Source organism: Labeo rohita, chromosome 23 (genome assembly GCF_022985175.1).
Source record: "Labeo rohita strain BAU-BD-2019 chromosome 23, IGBB_LRoh.1.0, whole genome shotgun sequence".
Lineage (NCBI taxonomy): Eukaryota > Metazoa > Chordata > Actinopteri > Cypriniformes > Cyprinidae > Labeo > Labeo rohita.
In genome coordinates, this window is record NC_066891.1 from 22,461,767 (window position 1) to 22,486,554 (window position 24,788).

At 36.1% G+C, this 24,788-nt stretch overlaps 1 protein-coding gene across 3 annotated transcripts; it reads left to right on the plus strand.

Annotated features, from left to right (window-relative positions):
* Positions 1-494: 494 nt before the first annotated feature.
* On the plus strand, positions 495-23,840 carry osbpl2b (oxysterol binding protein-like 2b). 3 transcript variants are annotated; one of them, XM_051096631.1, is made up of 14 exons: positions 6,747-6,852; positions 6,961-7,099; positions 10,612-10,735; positions 10,978-11,053; positions 13,564-13,698; positions 13,816-13,913; positions 14,095-14,277; positions 16,041-16,148; positions 16,243-16,332; positions 16,879-17,005; positions 18,988-19,110; positions 21,849-21,972; positions 22,064-22,154; positions 22,236-23,840. In XM_051096631.1, the coding sequence occupies exons 2-14, from the start codon at positions 7,063-7,065 to the stop codon at positions 22,336-22,338; spliced, it is 1,419 nt and encodes a 472-aa protein (XP_050952588.1). In that variant the 5' UTR covers positions 6,747-6,852; positions 6,961-7,062; the 3' UTR covers positions 22,339-23,840. The 3 variants fall into 3 exon arrangements, with proteins under 3 accessions (XP_050952587.1, XP_050952586.1, XP_050952588.1); XM_051096630.1 differs by lacking the exon at positions 6,747-6,852 and adding an exon at positions 495-603 and having other exon boundaries at positions 22,064-23,840; XM_051096629.1 differs by having other exon boundaries at positions 6,746-6,852; positions 22,064-23,840.
* Positions 23,841-24,788: the final 948 nt, after the last annotated feature.

The window sequence follows — 24,788 nt, forward strand, 5'->3', positions numbered from 1 at the left end:
TTGACATTATAATATTAAATTAATGTGGGGATTTAATTGTTGATTTTTTTTTCTTGAAGCAACCCTCTTCAGATTCTTTCTGATCTTAACAATTTAATTTAATTTAATTTTTAATATAATTTCTCAGCTGTAGTAGCAGCTGATACCTACTTGAATTTGTCACAGTAACTGTAACTATAAGTGTTCACATTTTGTGGAAAACGGAAACTATAATTAACTTTGTTCCATTTTTGTAACGATTTTTTAAATGAACAAATATTAAATTAAACCAAATAAGTCACGGATAGTTACTACGCTATCATATACAAAACATATTTATTGTGTCGAATATTAAGTAATTTAAAAGCAAGTGCTATTGAGTTAAAGTAAGCAAATGCTGCATCATAAACACATTATTGTGCAACTACAATGCAAATTGTCTTGCTCTGACGTAGCCCGTCAGGCGACGAAATCCCCGCACTATAATTGGCCAACAGGCACGTCAATCATATCACCCATAACATTGTCTTCCGGCTGTGTGTCAAGCCCTTCAGCAGCAGCAGCAGAAGCAGCCCAGCAGCATCATCCCTGCCCAAGAGAAGCGAAATCCAGCCGTCATCACAGGTACCGATTTTCTTGTTTAAAAGTAGCTCTTTAGACTCATTCACGTCAGTATGTACAGTTTTAAAGCAACGCTTTCCAGCGAACAACACGCTCTCGCTCCGTTGCTCAGTAAGTTTGTCAGTTAGCTGCAGGAGCTTTAGCCCGTTAGCATCTGTTTACAGGCTCCGGCTGTGCCTCTTAACCTAGGGAGCTGCCTACATAACACTTTTGAGTAAACCGTGATCGCTGGCAAAATTCAGTGAGTAAATCAGAATGCCAGCAAAATGCTGTGTAGTTAGGCAGCTCACCAGGTTTTGAGACACAGCCCTGATTTATGAGTTGTAATTTTTCCACGCAGCTATTTACATTTAACAGCAATGTCAAACAAGCAAACAAAAATATCCAGAAAAGCCTGGTCTTTTGTTTATATTTTGACACATATTCGGTCGAACCCTGTCGTGTTGAGTTTGAGGGCTGTTCAGCTGTCATTTCCCAGCTTATTTTCCTATTAAAAGTAAACAGACGTTTTGTAAACTCTTTGCTTGTGCTTTTGACATATTCTGCAGTGACATGAATAAGTTTGTGTAATTCCCTGGGGCTTTGTACACCGGCATGTTACAAATTTGAAAGAACATGCTCGGTAAATGACTGAGACAGAAGTTATTTTAACTTTATTTACTGTAAGACTTGAAATGTTTTCTTTGATTGCAAATGTTATCTTTTAGCAAAACTGTCAGACGTGCAGGTTTTGGCCAGAGGATTTTTTATGTTTATTTTTTCACTTGGGCGTGTGTATTAATGTTGACTTATTTGCATTGTGTCATGTTGACTCATGCAAGTTCTGTGGCTTTTAATTACAGCAATGGTGTTTTTATCTGAAAAGCCATGTCTAGGTAGCCTATAAAAGTCACGCCAGTTCATTTCTGGTGTTAAAGTGGGTAAAAGGGTACCGTATTGTAAATTGGGTCTGCCACGTGGACAGCTAAACAGTTATTGCTCGATTTCCGTTCTTGAGGTGTCATGTTGTGTGTAGCTTGGGGCAAGTCTGTAGACAAATAAAGTATAAGGCCACATTCCAGAGAGTAAAGCAAGGTGTCACCGCTTTGTTTTATGTGCGTGCACATGGAGATTCCCAACACCGCCTTGACTTGCTAACTAGTGTGTGTCATTGTCAGGTATGTGCTTGCACCTCTCCCAAACAGACTACATTCCAAAGTTCTCAATGAAACTGTGAGTAACGCAAAAGACCGTGATTCATTTCACTTCTGAAATCTCGTGGGTGTTTGTGTTTCCCTACAGTAACTTTATTAGGCAGTGATGACCTTTCAGGTATTTCCTCTGCCTGTAGTAAAATACCTTGGAACCATTGGAATGATTTGGAATCATTCTTAATAAACTCTAAATTTGTGGCTTTATCGAAAATTTTAAGATGTAATCACTCTCAGGCTATCCAAGATGGAGAAATGTGTCATTACATCACTTGCTCACCAATGGATCCTCTGCAGTGAATGGGTGCCGTCAGAGTCCAAAAAGATTATATAAATATCAAAATAATCCATACACCTTCAGTCTATCAGTTAACATTTTGTAAAAGTAAAAGCTGCATGTTTGTAAGGGACAAATGCATCATTAAGGTGTTTTAACTGAAACTTCTGGCCAAAATAAAAGTCCATAATCCATAATATCCATCATCAAAATCCACCAACATACACTAACAGTCAATAGTTTGTGAACAGTAAGATTTTTAATGTATTTAAATAAAAAAAACCTGCGTTTATTTGAACCAAAGTACAGCAAAAACAGTAACATTTTGAAATGTAATTTGTTCCTGTGATTAAAGCTAAATTTTCAGCATCATTACTCCAGTCTTCAGTGTTACATGATCCTTCAGAAATCATTCTTAACTTGCTGTTCAAGAAACAATTTATTATTATTATTATTATTATTATTATTTAAAACAGTTGAGTACAATTTTATTTCAGGATTCTTTGAATAGAAAAATCCAAAGATCAGCATTTATCTGAAATAAAAAGCTTTAGGAACATTATACACTATACCATTCAAAAGCTTGGAATCAGTATAACTTTTAGAGAAGAAATTATAGAAATTATAGTACATTTATTTAGCAAGGATGTTAATTTCTATTCTATTAATTTCTATTCTATTTCTATTTCAGATAAATGCAGTTCTTCTGAACCTTTTAATTATCAAAGAAACCTGAAAAAAAAAAAAAAAATCTACTCCAGATGTTTTCAACAATAATAATAAAAATAAATGTTTTTGAGCAGCAAATCAGAATCTTAGAATGATTTCTGAAGGCTTGTGACTGGAGTAATGATGCTAAAAATTGAACTTTAAAATCACAGGAATAAATTATATTTGAAAATATATTCAAATAGAAAATGGTTATTTTAAATAGTAAAAATATTTCAAAATTGTACTCTTTTGTCTGTACTTTAGATCTAATAAATGCAAGCTTGGTGAGCAGAATAGACTTCTTTAAAAAAAACATTAATCTTCTGTTCAAAAACTTTTTACTGCTAGTGTAATTGCTTGGAACTATTTTGGACTGTTTTAGCTTGTAAATGGTACTTGATCTGTGCATATTTCTCTCATGATTCAGCCAAGATAGAGGACTAATTTTAATCATTTTAGATTCAGATTTTTATTACAAACACACAGCTTTTTACTTCAAAATATATTAACTGATGGACTGAAGTTGTGTGGATTACTTGTGGATTATTGTGATGTGTTAATCAGCTGTTTAAACTCATGTTCTGATAGCACCCATTCACTGCAGAAGATCCATTGGAGAACAACTGTAATGCTAAATTCCTCCATATCGATTCCTACGTCTTGAATCTACACCTTGGATGCCATGAGAGTGAGTCATTTTGAGCAAAGTTTTTATTTTTGGGTGAATTATTGATAACTGTGTGCTGGATCTCGTAAGACCCAGGCTTCTCATTACCGCACCTGCACCTGAGTCTTTATTTTTCACGCAGACATATTGTGCGTGATTATCGGTTGCCACGGCACCCGCATTCGGTCGTCTCTGATTCAGTTCCTCTCGCTCCCGGGAATGCTGTTCCCAGATCAGAGATCATTACTCTAGCACAACACCATGTCTCGGGGGACGGCTGAGATGTCTGTGTTATTTTAACATTTCAGCTGATTGCAGAACACTTGTTTTCCCATGTAGGTAAAAGTGCATCAGAGATAATGTATCAAATTCAGTTGAAAACCTTGAGCAATACTGTCTCCCTCTCTTTGTCGTCTTTGGTTTCAGAGGTCTGGTGGTGTCTCCCGTTGACCCTTTGCTTATTTTGAAATTGGGTCTAATGTGTGTTTAAGGACACAGTTTACCTGAAAAATCTCATTTCTGTTATTATTTGCTCATTCTTGTGTCATTTCAAACACAGTCTCTCTTTAATGAAACACAAAAAGCTGATCTAATTCCTGTTCAACCTAAACTCACAATCTTAACTCTATAATTTGGTCGTCATGGATAACAGCCCTCTGGAGGGACTGTCATATACTTGTATAGTACACAGATTGACCAGTAATTTATTCAGAATATGTATTTTAATGTACATGCACACATTTTTCTTCTCACCTGGTTTAATCAACCACTGGAAAAACTCTATACACAGGATACAAATATATTGTTATATTTCTTTTTTGTTTAGTTTTCATTTCTGCTCTGTTATGCTTGTCACAAAATAAGGTTGTATATGAAAAATCTTCCTACTATGTTAAGTGGAAGTATGAAAGTCACGCATGTTTGGAACAACATAAGGGTGCGTAAATGTCAATAATGGCAGAACTTTTTTTTTTTTTTTTTAAACTATCCCTTCACAATAACATCCCACACCTTCACATCCCTTTTCTTCTTTGAAACCTGACCATCTGCATTTTTTAAAAAAACAATTCATGTTTAAAGAGTTGGTCTGACTGTGACGGGGACAGCTGAAAGTTGTCTTTCACGTTGCAGTCGGGCTCATTTCCTACTCTTAGATTTACTCACGAGTTGCCTGTGTGGCCTGACCCCTGACATTTGCCCTTTTGGAAACTCATAAATAACCTTGACCCACACTGAGGAAAACAATTCCCAATTGAAAACAAGCATCATGTGGTTTGGGTCATCAGAAACCAATTAGACCTTGCAAAGTGGTTGAGATGCTTTTTAATAGCTGTTTAAAAGTTACGCTGAACAATGAGCTGATTCATGCATGCCAGGAAAATAGATTTTTAATATCATCTGAATGTAAAAACTGAGTGATAGTTGACCTCATAATGTTTAATTAAAATGTCATAACCCAGTCTTGACTTGACTTTTCTAATCATTTAAGTTAACTTCAAGTGTGCATTTACAGTTGAAGTCAAAAGTTTACATACACCTTGCAGAATCTGCAAAATGTGAATTATTTTACCAAAATAAGAGGGATCATACAAAATGCATGTTATTTTTATGTAGTACTGACCTGAATCAGATATTTTACATAAAAGATGTTTACTTATAGTCCACAGAAAATAATAATTCACAAAAGAATTTTATAGTTAAATTTATAAAAATGACCCCGTTCAGAAGTTTTGATTTTTAATGCCCTGTTTTTACCTGAATGATCCACGGCTGTTTTTTTTTTCAGTGATATTTGTTAATGAGTCCCTTGTTTGTTGTGAACTGCCTGCTGTTCTTCAGAATTTTTTTTTAGGTCCCACAAAGTCTTTGGTTTTTCAGCATTTTTGTGGGTTTGAACCCTTTCCAACAATGACTGTATGATTTTGAGTTCCATCTTTTCACACTGAACCTTTTGTAATAGTTGCATATGAGTCCCTCAGTTGTCCTCGTCGTGAAAAGATGAATCTTAAAATCATACAGTCATTGCTGGAAAGGGTTCAAATACACAAAAATGCTGAAAAAAACAAAGAATTTGTGGAACCCGAAGTATTTTTCTGAAGAATAGCGGCAGTTTAACTGAACAAACAATGGACTCATGAACAACTATCACTAAACAAAAAACAGCTGTGGATCATTCAGGTAACAATTTCTATAAATTAAACTATTGTTTTCTCTAGTGGACCACATGTAAACACTTTTATGGGAAAGATCTTACTCAGGTCAGTACTAAATAAAAAAAAAAAAAAAAAAGTTATTTTTTGTGATCCCTCATATTTTGGTAAAATAACATTTTCCAGATTCTGCAAGGTGTATGTAACCTTTTGACTTTCATTTTTAGCATGTTGCAAAGGTATTGTTGGTGGTTGGTTACATGAAGATTCTCTTGTCTCTACTTCAGTGTCAGTCTACTGGTCTTCTATTTGTCTGTATAACAGCAATAATAACACAACTCTTCCCAAAAGATGCACAATTTGAGGTGTCATTCTTAAGCAATACAAGGGTGCTGGACCCCTAACCCTAAATATTAACAACTTAACAACTACCTTACTATTAATAAGCAGCAAATTCGAAGTGTATGAGGAAAAAGTTGTAGTTAATGGTTTGCTAATAATGTGAATTGTACCTTAAAATAAAGTGTGACCAATAATTTGTATAGTGCTTTGTCATAATTTAAAATTGGTTGGTGGCGCTTGCCTAAAAATATGTCTAATAAGGTTTATTATTAAAAAGCAATAACTGTTACGTAATGCACAACTTGCTTTGCATATCTGACCTAATAATGGGTTGGTTCATTGACTTTGAGTTCATTGACTTTGTGGTTAAAACGTTTTCTTAGATGGCTACGAAGCCATAATAATGGTTAAAGTGTAGCAGTGAAGGATTCTTCAGTACAGCTTGATTTGTCTTTGCTTTTCACGTTACTTAAAGACTTAAGAGTTGTCCTGGGGCTGTAATAAAACTGCTAATTGCTCTCCAGTAATTTGTGCTCTGGAAATTCATTGAGCACACATGGCAACCTCCTAGAACAGACCGGGAAAGACATTCAGCAAGCCTTCTTTAATTAACTCCGCAATAGCTACATAAATTTGCGTAGCTGGCTAATAGACTTTAACCGTGCTAGAAGCGTTCCCTCAGGTCTTGTCTAGACTGAGATAAGGCTGTCCCGTACGAGTCACAGTACAGGTCTGTCTGGCAGGTTACACTCTGGAAGTAGCCAGTCCAAAGTTCACTTCGAAATGCGTTCCTGCATACAAGCCCATGGGCGGAGACCCACACTGGCTCCACCTCTTGTTTCAAGAGTGGCCAGCTAGTTTCAGTCAAACATGATGGATGAATGTATGTAGACTCTAGGATCATTGAAGTAACAGGTGAATGATTGTATTTTTGTCAATTTCAGTCCACATCAAAGGTGCACCATTGAGTTTCTTATTTGTGTATCTGGTTTTGAAATTATTTTTTTTTTGGTCTCTCCACAGGTGTCCGTTTTGGATGTGGTTGTGTTAACAAGTCTCCAGAGACGAGAAAAGAAAATAGAGACCATGTTTTAGAGACCCCGTGTTGGCAACCCAGTTTCTACAATGAACAATGAAGACGAGTTCTATGATGCCGTCACAGGTGAGACATTTTAAATGCCTTTTGATGGTAGTAAGTGTCCATTTACGTGTGTCCATGTCCATTTGCACTGTAACCAATCACAGGCATTGTGCACATGATTGTAGAGGTGCTAAATGTTCCTTTGAGACTAGAAAGGTACATAAAAGAAATTAAGTTGATTCATGATCGGAAGTCGTTTGTAACATCACCTCTGTGACACAAGCGTGTCCGAAGCTGTTACATATCATGAAAACATTGCTGTTCTCTCAGCGCTATCTGAGTTCACACACAGCAGGATTAAACAGCTGTGTTTTCTGAGGACGATTTCATTTGTACCCTATTGTGAGTGTTTTGGCCACTGTTGACTTTGGCCCTCAGTCTGGTGTGTTTGTTATGACAGAGTGGCCGCAACGCTGTGCGCCGGTCTGGTGTCGGCTTACCGCAGTCTGTTGATGGCTTCAATTATGTAGCGCTGTGTTCAGATGGTCTGATGGCTTCTGTCATTGGCGAGATGAAATGAGATGAAAATAATGTTATGAATAAATAAACAAGGCGATACAGACTTTGGCAGCTCATTGTGCTGGACTCCTGAAGCCTGATATCAGCAAAGTCGCTCATATCAAATGGTACAAAAATGTGAAGGAGCTGGATTTTATATCAGGTTATTAAATGGTGCCATAGCTAATAACTGCATGTTGATATCAGGTGTACAGAAGATATTGGGTGATGTCTTCTGCATTTAATTTTCCAAAATATCAGCTATATCGGTTGTTGGCCAATATTTATTTTATAAAAGGGGCTGTTAAATTGCTCTTTTTCAAGAAAACCCTGGGTATTATGATATATATGGCTTAAAATATAGTAAATAATGCATCTTATTGAAATGGGTTTTCTACTACATAGGAATACCGCAACACAATTCACAATGCGAAAATAAAATAATCTTATGATGGTCACAACTACTGAAAGAGCTTACAGGTGGCGATGAATATAAGCATAAGCTTAAACCAAATGTTGTGCCATCAGTTTTTCCCCACAAGGAGTCTAAATGCCCCTGGATATCGAGTGAAATTTGTGCTGAGAAACTCCTTCAGTGGCTGCGATGTCATGACAAGCATCGGCATGTTTACATCCTGCCAGGATGGTGTTACGTGTGTAGTGGCATCTAGCACTGCTTGTCTCTGCTGTTTGTAAACTCTTTCAGTAGCTGTGGTCTATTAAAAGTCTCAAAGCAGGGTTCCCATGGGTCCTTGAAATTTTTGAAAGATTGTGAATTTGAAAAAAAATTTTCAAGGCCCTGGAAAGTTTCTGAAAAAAGCATACGTAGATACAGGTTCTTGAAAGTGCTTGAATTTATTTTGTGCAAGAAGTTTTCTGGAAAAAATTCCCTATTATTTCCTCCGGTTCGCTTATGTGTTTTTTCGCCAACACTTCTTGCCCTATGCGTACTAGCTTGCTTGATTTACATTAATTTGTTTTTTTTTTGTTTTTTTTCCTGGGCATGTCCTCTTTTTGGACCTAAAAAAAAAATGCGTCTGGCCGGGTTTTCTAAATTGCCCAAAATGTCCGGAATTCGGCTTTTACATTCTACAGTCACCATTCATTGCGTGCGTTTTTGTATTACAGCTCTACGCGTGACCACGGGACCAGCTGAATTTTGGGCCATTAACACCTGCTCGCGCAAACATTCTAATATTGAATATAATTTTCGTGCATCAGGGAGTCGTTATTGAATGTGGAGTATTTAAATCTCTTTTGTATGAGCGGCTGTTCACTTTCACTTTCACTTTCAATTTCAATTTCGCGATCACACCCACTCTGTATAAAGGGAGCATATTTTACAAGATCAGATATGAGATATTATCTGCTGAGCAGCAAATCCTCCAGCATGATTTGTCAGTCATCTCTATCCTTTCTCTTTTCTTGACTCATGATCAGTTAAATCAGATGCCTGCAGCTTGTGTTGGATGCAGGGTTGCCAAATCCACATTTTTTTGCAGGGAATTGGGTTGATTTTGAACTGTTGCAAAGTTCATTTCTCCTGTGGGTTAAATGTTTGAAGTATTGCATAAATTACATTTGACTGAAATGCTTGTATTGAAACATTTTGCATTCTACCTGTGATAAAACTGTGTTGTAAAGTTTTGTGGTGGCCACTGGTAGGAAGCCTTTTACCTGTGCTTATGACCAATCTGCACAAGTGTTACTGTAAAATATATATTTTAGGTATGGAAATGAAATATATAGAGTTTTATATGGGCTACTTTGGGGGCTTTTTAACCTCCCTCAAATAAGTGCCCTTAAACGTGTTTCCCGCTTGAGGTACTTTGTGTTGTACGTTGGAATGACGTTCACGCGAAGCTACTTCGATGGTACCTCAACGTTTCACAGATACACCATGAAACATTGTGAAAATAGGCTGAAACCACTAAAACGTGATGCCTGGAAAATGCAAGTTTCAAAATATTTGGCCAGGTGCAGAGTTGAATATTCTTCAGATCTTTGTCATATGGCCAAAAATAAATGCATAAAAAAAGCTTTTATGCGTAGTTGGGTTTGACACATGAAAAGTGTAACAATGACTACATTTTACATGGACTTCAGTAATCTAATTATTTATCTTGTTTAGAAATCATGACAATATTATGATTTAAGGTGTTTACATGAGTTGATTTTAGAATATTCCTTTCATGTTCCCGTTTTACATGTTATAGTACATAGATCGATTATTTGGCACACGTCATTACGTCCCCACGCAACGCCAGCTGGCTTTCCCTGTAGAATTTCACGTATCAACATATAATTTGTATTCATTATGGTGTCATATACAGTTTTTGGTGTTTCATTTTTAATTTCACGAAACTTCAAGTACAGTTAATTATTTGTCATGCTGTCTGTGTAAACAGATGATGCCGTTGTTTGTCCTGTCACAAAATGCGGCAAAGTCCTACATGACTGTAATAGTGTGATTTAAAGTGTGTACATGTCTATACTGCACTTGGATAATGTGACTAAAATAGGAATACTCCACGTCTTAATTCGATTTGTGTTTACTGCGAATATGACTTTAGCTGGATTAAGGTAATCAAAAATCTACGTTTACATGGTAGATTCTTAATCAGAGTATTGTCTTAATTGTGTTAAAATCGGAATATTGTTGTCCATCTAAACGATGTAACTTTGCTCTTACTTGACATGTGTCCCCACATTAAGTCCATTAATTTGAGGGTATTGGACCTAGGAAGTCCTTGAAAGGTCCTTGAATTTGAAGTTGACCAAGGTGTGCCAACCCTGTCAAAGGCATCAGGGCTGAAGTGGAGAGAACATGAACGCTGGTCTTTAGGAAGTTATATTTGTTCACAGCATCTTCCCATTCTTTTCTTCTCTTCTCATCACTTGACCTGCATCACTTCTCTTGAAAATTACCACCAAAAGCTGCACAATGTGGCACCGTTTCAGTATTTCTGTATCGTATTTTAAAAATAGTCAACCCTCATCTGTCTCTCTCAATGGCATGTTCTTGTGTGTCCCAGGCTTGGATTCAGACGAGTCGTGTGAAGGCACGTCAGAAGCCAGTTTTAAAGATGCTGTAGTGTATGACAGCGCTCAGAAGAACAATGGAGCGGTTCCTCAGGAGAACGGAATTAAGAAGCACAGGTACTGCCAGATTCCAGCGCGGTGACCCGTATCCTCCTTTGTCGTGCTCTTTGTCTCTGCCTTTAATCTTTCTCACTCTCTCTCCCTGTCTTTTGTTTGCATAGATTCTTATTGTTCATCTTATCTTTACAGTTCATTCTCGTTCATTTATAATCTGCACATCTGCATAGTTCAACACATTAGTACATATGAAGAGATGTGTGAATGCTTATGAATAGGAAACCTTTTTTGTGCGATCTTAGGTCATCTCTTCCTGCCCCCATGTTCTCCAGGAATGATTTTAGTGTATGGAGCATTCTCAAGAAATGCATTGGACTGGTAAGGACAAGTAAATAATAATTTTAGCAGTAAGTTTAGTATAATTTTAATGATCTTATTCATGTGGAATATTGCTATGTTTATTTTTCTGTGAACCTCATTATTTATTTATTTATTTTTAATGGAAAAACCTTCTCTCCTTTTTAAAACAATACATGTTCTCTGATGACGTGCGTCCAGCGTGAGAACGAATCAGTAATAATCCCTTGCCTCCAGCAGCTGTCACTCATATGAGATCACAGCAATTAGCAAACGACAACGATCCAGTCAATTCCTGATGGGCAAAATCAAGCCCTGTGTTTCTTTTTCTCATTCAAGAAGCTGTTTAATTCTGATACAGCACATTAGGGAAGAAACAACTTCTCAGAAAGAAGTTCTTAGAAATCTTCTAAAATCCAAATCCTCGAAAGTCCTCGACAGATCTCTTAACCCGTCGTCTTAAGTAGTAAATCATGTACGTGCAGTCACGTTTCACTGTTCGAGATGACATGTCAAGCTGACATAGTTAATATTTTTTTTTTTTTTTTTTTTTTGAAACCATATCTCAGGACGTACTCTATTCATTTGCAGTCCATCCAGCTGTTTTTGTATTCAGGAATGTGTTTTGGGGGCCCCTTTAAGAAACATGTCTGAACACTGTCTAACGGACATAACCCTGAAGCAGTGTACTTATACAGGATTTCCTTAAAGGTGACATATCATGAAAATCTTACTTTTTCCATGTTTAAGTGCTATAATCGGGTCCCTGGTGCATCTGCCAACCCAGAAAATGTGAAAAAGAACAACCCAGTAACTTTGTTTTGGTAAGCCTTTCTCTGCAATCTTGTAAAAAAAACAAGCCGCTCAGATTTCGCTCCCCCATGACGTGATAAGAGGATCTTATTATAATATTACCGCCCCCTAATTTGCACGTTTGCACCCATGGTTTGACTTTTTGAAACGTAAGGCATGGAAAACCCTTGAAAATAGCAATATTTCCTGAAGAGGTACTTGAAAAGTGCTTGAATTATTGAAAAAAAATATATAGCGTTTCATTTTTAATTAAGCACATATCTTTTCACGCAAAATTTAAACTACATACCTTTTTCACTTAGTTTAGTTAATGTCAGAAAATTAGCAAGCTAAGCCAGTTTTAGTACTGACAGTGTCATGCAAACATTGCTGAAGATGCGAAAAGGGGAACTGATGAACCAAATCAGTTGAGTGAGTCATTTGCGCTGGAAGCACTCTGATTGATTCAAACTCGTGATTTCAATCGTTAATTACAAGCGATTCAATTGTAAACATCAGATTAAATTAAAAGAGCCATTCATTTTCGAATTTTACCATCGATTGTAATGATTTTAAAAAGCACAGTGATGGGTGAAACTGAGCTTTTTGAAACTCCAAATCAGTTAAACCATTGCGTCACAATGATTCACTGTTTTGAAGTGCTGCGATCAGATTGCATATCGCAAATCTTATACACTATAACTCGTGTATCACGAATCAGTTGATTTAGATTGGGACTTCAGGGTGCGTGTCATGAATAATTTGATTTAGATTGGTACGGTGATTAAGATTGTGAATCACTTTGTGAATCGAATGTGTCCCAATCTAAATCAAATGATTCATGATCCAATCTCTGAGTCCTGATCAGAAATGATGGTTCGTGAATCATTATTTAGATCGGGACTTCAGAGATTTTGCAAATGTTTTTTTTTTCTTAAACAGTATCAGTAAACTATCAAGGCAATAGTTATAAAAACAAAAAAAAAAAAAGTATACACGCATACAAATCCCTTAAGAAAACTAACTGGTTTTACTATAGTGAAAGTGTAATGTACTTTGTAATATTTTGCATGTGCTTAAGTTTTTTTTTTTTTTGTTTTTTTTTAAGTAGTATATTTTATTTATCTGTTTGTCTTATTTAGAATTTAAAAAATAAGACATTGTTTGATAAGTGACATCCCCGATTGAACTCCTTGAAAATCAAAAAAGTAGTGTTTAAAGTCCTTGAAAGTTTTGGAATTTCATTTTACATTTTTCATTTTGCGTGCTTGGGATGTGTGCACTCAGAAAACCCTATATCAGAAGTTTAAACTAATATGGTTTAAAATGCATGATTTCAGCATGATAGACATGGTTTTGATTATCAAACAGATGTTTTTTATCTTGAGTGTCTTGAGGTATGAGCTGTAAAGGCACAGCCCTATTTTTAAAAAGGGGGCAGGGAGCAGCAACTCATTTTTCATTTAAAGAGACATGAACGAAAACGGTGTGTTTCTGCTTCCACTCAAAATAGGCATTTTCGATATGATGTAATAAATTGTCTGTGGAGTATTTTGAGCTCGAACTTCGCAGACAGTCTGGGGACACCTGATTCCTAAATTAAGTCTTGTAAAAATGGGGCATAGTAGGTCTTCTTTTTGAACTACTAGTCAACTCATTTGAAAATGTGAAGTTTCACAACTCGTTAAGTTGTAGTGGTGTTTGGTCCTGCTCACCTGTTTGCTGGTGCTGTTCTCTAGGAGCTGTCCAAGATCACCATGCCCATTGTGTTCAATGAGCCCCTGAGCTTTCTACAGAGAATCTCTGAGTATATGGAGCACACATACCTCATCCAGAAAGCCTGCTCACAGTCTGACTCTATAGAGAGGATGCAGGTGAGGCCTCACACACCTTGGACTTTATAACTGATGTATAATTTCAGTATAAATTAGGGTTGGGTTAGTATCAAGATGAATCATAATAAAACCAAGACATGTTTTCTGTCTTTTAAGACGATAGCTGCCTTCGCTGTGTCTGCAGTCGCTTCTCAGTGGGACAGAACTGGAAAACCTTTCAACCCACTTTTAGGAGAAACCTATGAACTCACACGGTAAAGACAAATCAGCAGAGTGTTTAATAACAAACTATGCTGATAAGATTTGAGGATGTTGTTAAATGTGAGTTAGATCAAAGTTGCTCTTGAGGGAAACTGTTCTCTGTCATTTATGTAACTCTACTTCTCCTTCCCCTTAATGCTTCCTTCCTCTGCTCTTGTTGGCTTCTCTTCTCAGAGAGGATCAGGGTTTCAGACTAATCTCAGAGCAGGTGAGTCACCATCCGCCAATCAGTGCGTTTCACACTGAGAGTCTGACAGGCGACTTTGTGTTCCATGGCTCCATCTACCCCAAACTCAAGTTCTGGGGCAAAAGTGTGGAGGCAGAACCTAAAGGGACCATCACGCTAGAGCTTCACAAGTGAGTGTGCCATCTTTATGTGCACACACATGCACAGAACCTGATTTGATGTTATATTCCCTGATTTGTTTTAGTTTGGTTTTGTTTGTTTTTTTTGGCTTTTTATTTATAAGAATAATAATAATAATAATAATAATAAGCTATATATTTATTTATTGCCTTTGGGGGTGTGGGTGTTTTTTTTTGGGGGGGGTCTTTTTATTATTATATATTTTTAATTATTTATATATTGCCTTTTTGGAGGGTGGGGTGCTTTTTTTAGTTTAATTTTTATTTGCCTGCTTTTCGTGTTTGTTTGTTTTGTTTTTTTTTTTTTTTTTTTTTGTTTTTTTGGTTTGATTTTCTGTGGTTTCTGTTTTTGAATTTTGGGGGGCTTTTTGGTTAGGTTTTTGTTTTTTGTTTTTTTTTTTTGGTTGTTTTCTTTACCACTACTAACACTACAGTACTAGTGGTACTCAGGCTCCCTCTTGTGGTAATCACTCAATTAAATATAAATTAATGTTAAAGCACAATACATTTTAATCTTCATTTGAGTAATTTTCTGAGGTGGTACTTGGTATTAAAAGTTTGAGAACCACTGATCTAGCTAAATGCATTTTTTTTTTTTTTTAGGTTTGCTTTAGTATTTGTTATTCAGTTAAGTTTTTTTGTGTGTGTGTGTTGGTTATATTTTGTTTTTTTTTTTTTTTGTTTGTTTTGGGATTTTTGTTTGGGCCTTTTATTTTATTTATTTATATTTGTGTTGTTGTTGTTGTTGTTGTTATTATTGTTATTATACATTTTTATTTATTCATTAATTTATATATTTATTGCCTTTTTTGTTGGTGGAGTGTTTTTTTTTTTTTTTTTTTTTTTTTTTTTTAGTAGTTTTGTTTGTTTTGGGATTTAGTTTGGGGATTTTTTTTGTTTGTTTGTTTTTGGTTTTGCTTTATTTGACTGCTTTTTCATTTTTGTTTTTTGTTTACATTTAAAGTTTTAGTTTTTTTGCTTTAGTATTTGTTAGTTAAGTTTTGTTTGGGTTTTATGGTTATGGTTTTTGATTTTGTTTTGGGATTTTCGTTGGGGCTTTTTATTTATTTATATATTTGTTCTTGTTGTTTTCGGGGGACTTATTATTATTATTATATTTTTATTTATTCATTTATTTCTACATTTATTGCCTTTTTGGGGGTGGGGGGTGCTTTTTTTTAACTGTTTTGCTGTTTGCATTTTAATGTAGCTAATGCTATCTTTTTTGTTTTTTGTTAGTTTTGTTTGGTTTTTTTTTTTTTTTTTTTTTTTTTTTGTTTTTTTTGTTTAGTGCTTTTTTTTTTTCTTTTGGGGGGGCTTTTTATTTATTTATTTGCTTTTGGTGGGAGGGTAGGGCGTGCTTTTTAGTTAGATTTTGCTTTATTTACCTGTTTTTCGTTTTGTTTTTTGTTTGGTTGTTCAATATGCTTTTGTTTTTAGTTAGTTTTTGAGGGTTTGGTTAAGTTTTGGGATTTTGTTTGGGGTTTTTTATTTTTGTGTGTTTTTTTTGTTTGTTTGTTTGTTTGTTTGCTTTTGTTTGGTATTAAAAAAATTTTACGCCACTAATGCTGCTTTTTGTGTACATTACCTAGCTTTCTTGCTATTTTCATGTTCATTAAAAAAGGTTTATTGATTGTGTGAGTGAAATTTTTCTCGGATGAGTCGGTTGCATCCTGGTTGGATTTGAGAGTGAAGGTTTCTGGGGTTGCTGAGTAACTGCTTGCTTACATACGTGTGTGTGTTTATCCTCACAGGCATAAAGAGGCATACACATGGACAAACCCTTTCTGCTGTGTACACAATATAATTCTTGGTAAACTGTGGATTGAACAGTACGGCACCGTAGAAATCGTCAACCACAGGTAAAGCAGGACTGTTGAGTTTTATGACCCATCTATTCTATCGTGAATTCACATGGATATGTTTGAATGATTAATGGGATGTGTGATTGCTTAGTACTGGAGAGAAATGCGTGCTGAACTTTAAACCCTGTGGGATGTTTGGAAAGGAGCTGCACAGAGTTGAAGGTTACATCCAGGATAAGAGGTGAGATCCTGACTCACTTATTGCATTGATTAATATAGCAGTCATCTTGGATTTATACCAACACACATGTAGCAGCACAGATAAAACATTACACAGAAGAGCAAATGTTTTCTTTTATCAGTTTTATTTTAGAAATGCGTTATGCAGTCAGTCTCGATTAATTTATTCTGAGTGTGACTAATTACTTACTACTTGGATGTGGTGGTCAGAATTATTTTCAAAAACACTGAGCTTCAAACCACAAAAATATCAATTATAAATTAGAAGTAAGCTGAATGGAGAAAATTCGAATCTGACTCAAAATAGTTACATGGTGTTTATGTTTCAGAAAACCTCATGAAGTGATGATCTGTCCACTTCACAGATACAAGTCCTCATGACTGAACATGTTATGTAATTGCTTTTTATGTGCAATGTTTTGCTTGTAAAACAAGCTAATAACGAGCATGCCAACGTTTCAGTGGATTTAAGAAATGTTCCTGTTTTTTTTTGTTGTTCTTTATTTAATCAACGCCTGTTCTTTCCCTTTGTGCACGTCACATGCAGTAAGAAGAAGCGCTGTGTGATCTATGGAAAATGGACAGAGTGTATGTGGAGCGTCGACCCACAGGTGTACGAGGCCCATCGGAAGTTTGACAAGAAAGGAACGACGGACACTAGAAAACAGAAACAGGTGGGAAAGATAATACTTGACTCATGCTTCCGTTAAAACTACAGCAAAGCTCTCTGTGTTCATGTTAAGGTAACAAAGAGAGAGATGTAGTCTAGTATCATTAGAAGGTTTAGACATCTTAGGCTGTCTGTAGTGATTCATGCTCATGTAGAAAATAATGGAGTGTTGTTTTAGGGTTACTGAACTGTTTGTATTGGTGTGTGTGTTTGGTTTAAATATGTGCTAATGTATGTACAGAAGAGCTGTGTGTAGGTGTAGAGAGAGCAGGTGTGTTAAAATACTCTTCATGCCTTAGACCTTTGCCTCCGTTCAGGTTTTTGTCAGTTCATTTGTTTATTTAAACACGTGTCCCATTACATGACAACACATCCAGTTTTTTATTAACAGACGTCTTGTCTCTGAGTGCGGTCGCTATCACCCTCATGTCATTCTAGACCTGACTGTTGCTGTTTTGTGGAACATAAATGAAGAGAAATATCTCAGTGTTTTCTGTTCACAGGATAAAAGTGAATGGTCACCCAAACTTATTTGTTACAAACATTTTCAAAATACCATCTAACTTACCAAGTGGCATTTATTTTAAACGATGAAAGCCCGAACTGACTTTTCAAGGCAAACGTTTCACAAAAATAATTGTTTGGTCATTCTGTGTCAAATCAACCAAATTTCAATAACTTACCCAGCTAAAATGTTGATTTTGCTAATATTTTTTTCTGAAGAAAGATACACATGTATAGTGATGAAAGCCAAAATATTAAATGTCATGGATGAATATTTACTGAGTAATCCACTGTTTTGTAGAGGGATGTCAGAATGGCATTTTTCGCCTGAGATTGAGGGTCAAGTTACAGGGGGTAAAATTGACTTCAAATAGAAAGTTATTTCTTCTTTGGACATTGATTTTAAATAAAATAAGTATCAGCTCTATACAAAGTGACCAAACATTTGGTTTTTGACCATTAGGTAACATTCAACAGTCTGAATATGGAGCCTCATTGAGATCCCCATATCTCGGGACTGAACAATGTAGGGCCTTGAAAATTAAGACTCCTAAAGAAAAGTGTATTAAGAAGTAGAATCTAAAATCATATTGTGATATCTTTAATATTTCATGAGTTATAGGCACTTGAACTTTAGAAAAAAAGAATATTTATGACACTCAGGTATGTTCAATGCAGTTGTCTTGACAGAAGGAAACAAAATACATCCCTAGTTTCAACATTATTTGTCCTTCAGACATTCCTCTTTAAAAGAGAAGTATCATATTTTTTCAAACTGACCCACTTTTGGTTTTTGACCACTGAAAATGTGTCAATTTTAATGATTTACCTCTGGAGCCATATTGAAATTTTCATATCTCTGGAACTGAATGTCATAGGGCATTATAAATAAAGATGCCAAAAGAAAAGTTTGTTAAGACCCAAAATCTAAAAGGGCATTAAGATGTATTTAATACTTGAGTTACAGGCATGACAACTTTGGAGTAAAAACTTGCTGTTTTCCCATTTTTGAATGGTCACCACTGGCACATAATGCAGTGAAGATTGCTAAAGTCAACTGATTTTACTAAAAGACCTCTGTGCAAAAATAACATTATGATGCTGGCATATTTCTGAAGTCATTTTTACCCCCCGTGACTTGGCTCTGAATCTCCGGTGAATGCCATTTTGACCCCACTACAAAATAGTGGATTACTCAGTAAATATTCATCAGTGACATTTAATATTTTGGCTTTCATCACTATACATGTGTATCTTTCTTCAGTAAAAAATATTAGCAAAACCAAAAATTTGAACCGGAGACCTCTGGTTGAGTTGACACGGAATGACCCCGTTTAATTTTAAATGATAGATTGGTAGATATACTGGAGATGCTACTTGTCTAATGAGTTTATGCTTGTCCTGAATATAAGGTATTTTGTGAAGAATAAAAATTAAACACATATTTGTCTGAGTGTTTAAACTATGTACTTGCACCAACAGGAGGAGACAGAATCCGTCAACGAGGATGCCGATGAAATGCCCGAGGTACAGGAGACTGTGGCAGTGATTCCTGGTAGCACATTATTGTGGAGAATATCATCTAGACCACCTTATTCAGCAGAGGTACACACTGTGATCGCTGTTATGTTCATGTGCAGAGAACTGAAGGCACAAAATTTTAAACAAACTGATGATTTCTTAAAAGGTGAACTATATTTTGGTTCAAAAGTTTGGAGTTGGTGTGATCATTTTTTTTTTTTTTATGTCTCTTATGCTCTAAGACTTTATTTGATTAAAATACAATAAGATCAGTAATACTGTGAAATATTATTTCAATTTAAAATAACCGTTTTCTGTTTGAATTAATATAAATATAATTTATTAATGTGATGTAAAGCTGAATTTTCAGCATCATTATTCCAGTCTTTAGTGTCACATCATCCTTCACAAATCTTTCTAATATTCTGATTTGCTTAAAGGATTAGTTAGTTCACTTCTAGAATAAAAAATCCTGTTAATTTACTCACCCCCATGTCATTGAAGATGTTCATTTTTTTTTTTTTTTTTTTTCTTTCCTCAGTCCAAAAAAAATTAAGGTTTTTGAGCCAACAGGTTGAATGTCCAAATTGCAGTTTCAGTGCAGCTTCAAAGGGATCTACACAATCCTAGCCTGAGGAATAAGGCTCTTGTCTAGCAAAACAATTGGTCATTTTCTACAACATTTTTTTAACCACAAATGCTTGTCTTGCACTAGCTTGCCTTGGAAAAGTCATGCACTGTCAAGTCTGTCTATTTCGTTTAAAAAAAGTAGGTTAGGGCAAAAAACTCTCATCTCATTTTTTTCCTCCAACTTTAAAATCATCCGACATCATTGTTTACCTTTTTTGTTTTTTTGGTTTTGTTTTTTTGGTAAAGGGCTGACTTTGACTGACTTTTAGGGCTCCAAGATATTGGAAAAAAACTGACATTGCAATATCTTTTTTTTTTTTTTTTTTTTTTTTTCTGCGATATATATTGTGACATGGAGAAATATAGGGAAGTCCAACAGATGTCTTGAATTGCTCAAAAATCACCCTATTCACTATCAATTCAGGGAAATCAGTTAAGTTTGAGTACAGACACTACAGTTTGTCACTGTAAGCAATTGACGCCAAATTGCTATTAAAGGAGAAGTCTATTTTCAGAACAACAATTTACTAATAATTTACTCACCCCGCCTTGCCATCCAGGATGTTCATGTCTTTCTGTTATCAGTTGTAAAGAAATTGTTTTTTGAGGAAAGCATTTCAGGATTTTTTTCCATATAATGGACTTGATTGGTGCCCTGATTTTGAACTTCCAAAATGTAGTTTAAATGCAGCTTCAAAGGGCTCTAAACGATCCCAGACGAGGAAGAAGGGTCTTATCTAGTGAAACGATCTGTCGTCTTTTTAAGCACAAAAGCTTGCATAGCACTAGCTCTGGGATGCACGTCCACGCTACGTACTACTGAATCACGTCGAAAGGTCATGCAGAACGTAGGCGGGACCACAGACCCAGTGTTTACAAATCGAACGAGCAAAGACTAAGGAAGTGCAAATAGTCAAACGCCGTTAACAAACAAAAAGGTACAACAATGTCGGACAATTCTGAAGTTGTAGGAGAAAATGAGATGGAGTTTTTAGAAATACTCTACCTTTTTGAGCTGGAACACACAGATGATGAACTTAGACGTGATTCGGAGCATCGTGAACACGCATCCCAGAGCTAGTGCTACACAAGCTAGATAAGACCCTTCTTCCTCAGCTGGGATCATTTGAAGCTGCATTTAAACTGCAATTTGGAATTTCAAAATCAGGGAACCAGTCAAGTCCATTATATGGAGAAAAATCCTGAAACGCTTTCCTCAAAAACCATAATTTCTTTACAACTGAAGACAGAAAGACATGAACATCTTGGATGACAAGATATGAGGAAAAGAAGGAAAACTTAAAAGAACTTCAACATCATCCTTTCTGTAGCCAAAATATATCCATATAACTGACCATGTGTTTCTTTTTGCGATCAAATCTCCCATTTTGCTGCTTTTCCCCTTGTTCCTTACTGATTTCATCAGGCACACACAGAAACCTCACTACAGACTACGTGAGGCAACAAACGTGCTTTGTAAATAGTTTTTTTAAGAACCCTTAAATTAGAATTAATTGCTTTATATCAGGCAAATAATATAGAACAGTGCAAGTTGTTTTGCCCTGCATGGCACCTCCTGAAGCGTGCACATGTGCAGTAGTCACATCGCAATCTCGATGCTAAAACGATGTATCCTGCGGCCCTACTTTTTTTGCACATTCCCTTCGTAAACACTGGGTCGTTTCTTCCACCTACGTCACATATGATCTTTCCAACATGATTACATAATGCATCAAGTCAAGCTAGTGCAAGATGAGCATTTGTGGTTAAAAAGTATATAATAATTTGTTTTTTGTTTTTTTTTAGAAAATGACTGATCGTTTCACTAGATAAGACCCTTATTCCTCGGCTAGGATCGCGTAGAGCCCTTTGAAGCTGCATTGAAACTGAAATTTGGACCTTCAGCTCATTAATCCCCATTGAAGTCCACTATATGGAGAAAAATCCTGATGTTTTCCTCAAAAACCTTAATTTCTTTGCAACTGAAGAAAGAAAGACATGAATATCTTGGATCTCATTGGCATGAGTAAATTATTTTTGTTCTGGAAGTGAACTAATCCTTTTAACACATCTTTACTAAATAAAAGTATGAATTTCTTGCAGAACAAAAAAATTACTGACCGCATTCTCTTAAACAGTAGTGTAGTATATGGTGGTCTACCTGATTTCAAACACCTTCTGTTCACTTCTAGATGTATAACTTCACCAATTTTGCCATGACGCTGAATGAGCTGGTGCCTGGCATGGAAGGAGTGCTGGCACCAACAGACTGCCGCCTACGGCCTGATATCAGAGCCATGGAGAACGGCAACATAGGTAACAAAACCATTAAAACCCTAAAACAGTCTTTCATCGCCCCCTGCTGTTCAGACATTTGCTCTCATTGACTTTGTGTGACTTTTTACAGATGAAGCCAGCAGAGAAAAGGAGAGACTGGAAGAGAAGCAGAGAGCAGCTCGTAAAGAGCGAGCCAAAGATGGCGAAGAGTGGTCGACTAGGTTAGTTTTGCTCCTTTTTATAGTTTTTGTGCGTGTTTGTTATGCCCATTTTTTTTTTTTAACCTCTCCTACTGTTTTCAGGTGGTTTCAGTTAGGCACAAATCCATACACAGGATCACAGGACTGGATTTACAGTGGCGGCTACTTTGATAGGAAATACACAGACTGTCCTGATATCTACTGATGAGGAGGTGCAGATTCAAAGGGCAAAGATTTTGTCACCTCCTCCTTCTCTCTTTCTCTCACAATACAGCAACCCTCTACACGATGCTCACATTAACACAGAGCTGCCTCCATCTTCAGCACTTGTGTTTACAATTGTGCTTTTGCCCTTTGGAAGCGTCTTCTCTCACATCCCATCGACCTTTTAGGTTTCATCAGTGGAGGAACAGCAGTAGGAGAACCAGTTTGCCTTTTTCTGCCTTTGAACGTACAAACCCCTCATCAGAGCTCTAGTCAGTGACGCTGGAGCTCAATATAGATGTAGTTATATCACCAATTCAATGTGACTCTGAAGTGCTCTGGCCATTTTCCATGTACAGTAGGTGTTAAACGTTTTGAGTTGGGCAAGCACTGAGCCACCTCTGATCCAGCTGTAAGTAGAGCGTAAAGGTGATCAAGCATTAATGTAATAACGACAGTAATAATGTTTAGTGAATGATGATGAATGTTAATAATGAACTATGGGTGCGTGTAGATGTGTGTGTGGCAATTACTGTAAAAAGCCATAGATTTTGTTTTAATTGGTACAATATTTTGCTTTCATTCAAATTAAACTTTACATAAAATAGCCTCATCGTGCGTTCATTATGGTGAGGTGTTTTAAAAATGGCCTCAAAGCTTTTTCTTTATTCTTTCACTTCGCAGAGACTCATGGGATGTAAAATAGGCTGATTGTACCGACATTAATCTGTTGTTTCATAATGCTCTGTTGACATACTGTAAATGCACAGTTTGCTGTCACACTAAATTGTTCCTCGAGCACTATCTGTTAAATTTGTTTTATGAAAAGTAGTGTCATAGGTTGTTCTGTCCACTGGCATTTGCATCTGTTATCACTGTTGTCAAACATAGACATGTACACTGTGTATTTGAGAAACTGACCAAATCTATGCAACTCATCCAACTGCTCAAACCCAACCTCTTAATGAACGTATAGAATGGCAGCTTATGTAAGTGTAAATATAACATGCATCTCATCTGAGAGAAGATTTCCTGCCTGTAGATGCCATGAAAAGTATTTGACATCTAATCATATTCTCATTCAGACTATAAAAGCGATTCTTTTTATGTAGAGACAAATGGGCGGGTTTGAAGCACACCGATGCAACCGTTGTTGCTCTTCTCAAGTACACAAATGTGTTTTATTTCCCACAGTGCCTGACTTTGAATTCGTCTGTGAGTCACTAGTCTTAATCTTGAGATGTTTGTATTTCCACTTGACGGTGTTTTAAGTTTATTGGAATATTTTATTTGGTTTTTCTAACCACCTCTTGTCAGAGTACTAAACGTGCAACAGGAATGGCAAGATATAGTCTGCATCTATTAGATACACGTGACATTCAGTACACTACTTGTTTTGCATCCTGTATTGTATCTGTTTCTTCATTAAATGTACATTTGATCATTTGAAAACTAGCGTTATAAAACTAATATTCCACAATTAAACTATAGATTTTATTTTTATGCGGCTTCGTGTCAGTTCATTGTGTATGTGGAATGACTAAGCGTTCCTCTTCACTGGATGTCATATTTTGAATGTACGAATGTCTGTATGTTGTGCATAGATTTGTAGATTTCTAGTTATCATAAGCACAATGCTTCTTATTTTGTGCAATGATTTATTTTTATAGTATTTAACTTCTTATTTTGTTAAAAGGTGTCAAAAGGTATTTTCACTGTGAGATGAGGGTTATATTCATTTTTGGACAGTTATAGGGGCTGTCATTCTGGTGAGAACAAATTCTACTAATTAAAATTTAAGTTTGAACATGTTGATTCTTTTGGAATAAAAATTAATAAATTGATGAAACCTCTCCGTTTCATTCCTTTAAAGGGAACCCTGAGTGTTAAGACGTGTATGGGTTGATATAACCTAAATGATGTCTTTTGCAAACCCATGGAAGATTACTTTATTTTAAAAAATCCACATTGTTATGCATATTTTAGACCGTGGGGGCACGCTATTATTTTGATGACGTCAAATGGTTGCACTCCGTGAGCTACTGGCATTAAGTAGGAAAATAAAAATACTGATACGATGATCATAGCTACTGAAAGAGCGTACAGGTGGCGATGGATATAAGTGTAGGCTTAAACCAAATGCTGTACCGTTGATTTCCCCCACAAGGAGTCTAAATGCTCTGGATATCCAGCGAAATTCACCCTGAGAAACTTGCGTTGGTATGTTTACATCCTGACAAGATGGCGTCTAGCATTTTTTGTTCTGCCGTTTGTAAGCTCTTTCAGTAGCTGTGGTCTACTAAAAGCCTCAAAGGCATCAGGGCTAAAGTGGAGAGTACAAAGACGTGGGTCTTCAGGAAGTTTTATAAGTTTTCAGTCCAACAAAGCTTATCTATGGGCGCCTCTTAAACGAACGGCTGCATCATACGAAGGCTGCACATCTCGGCTGCT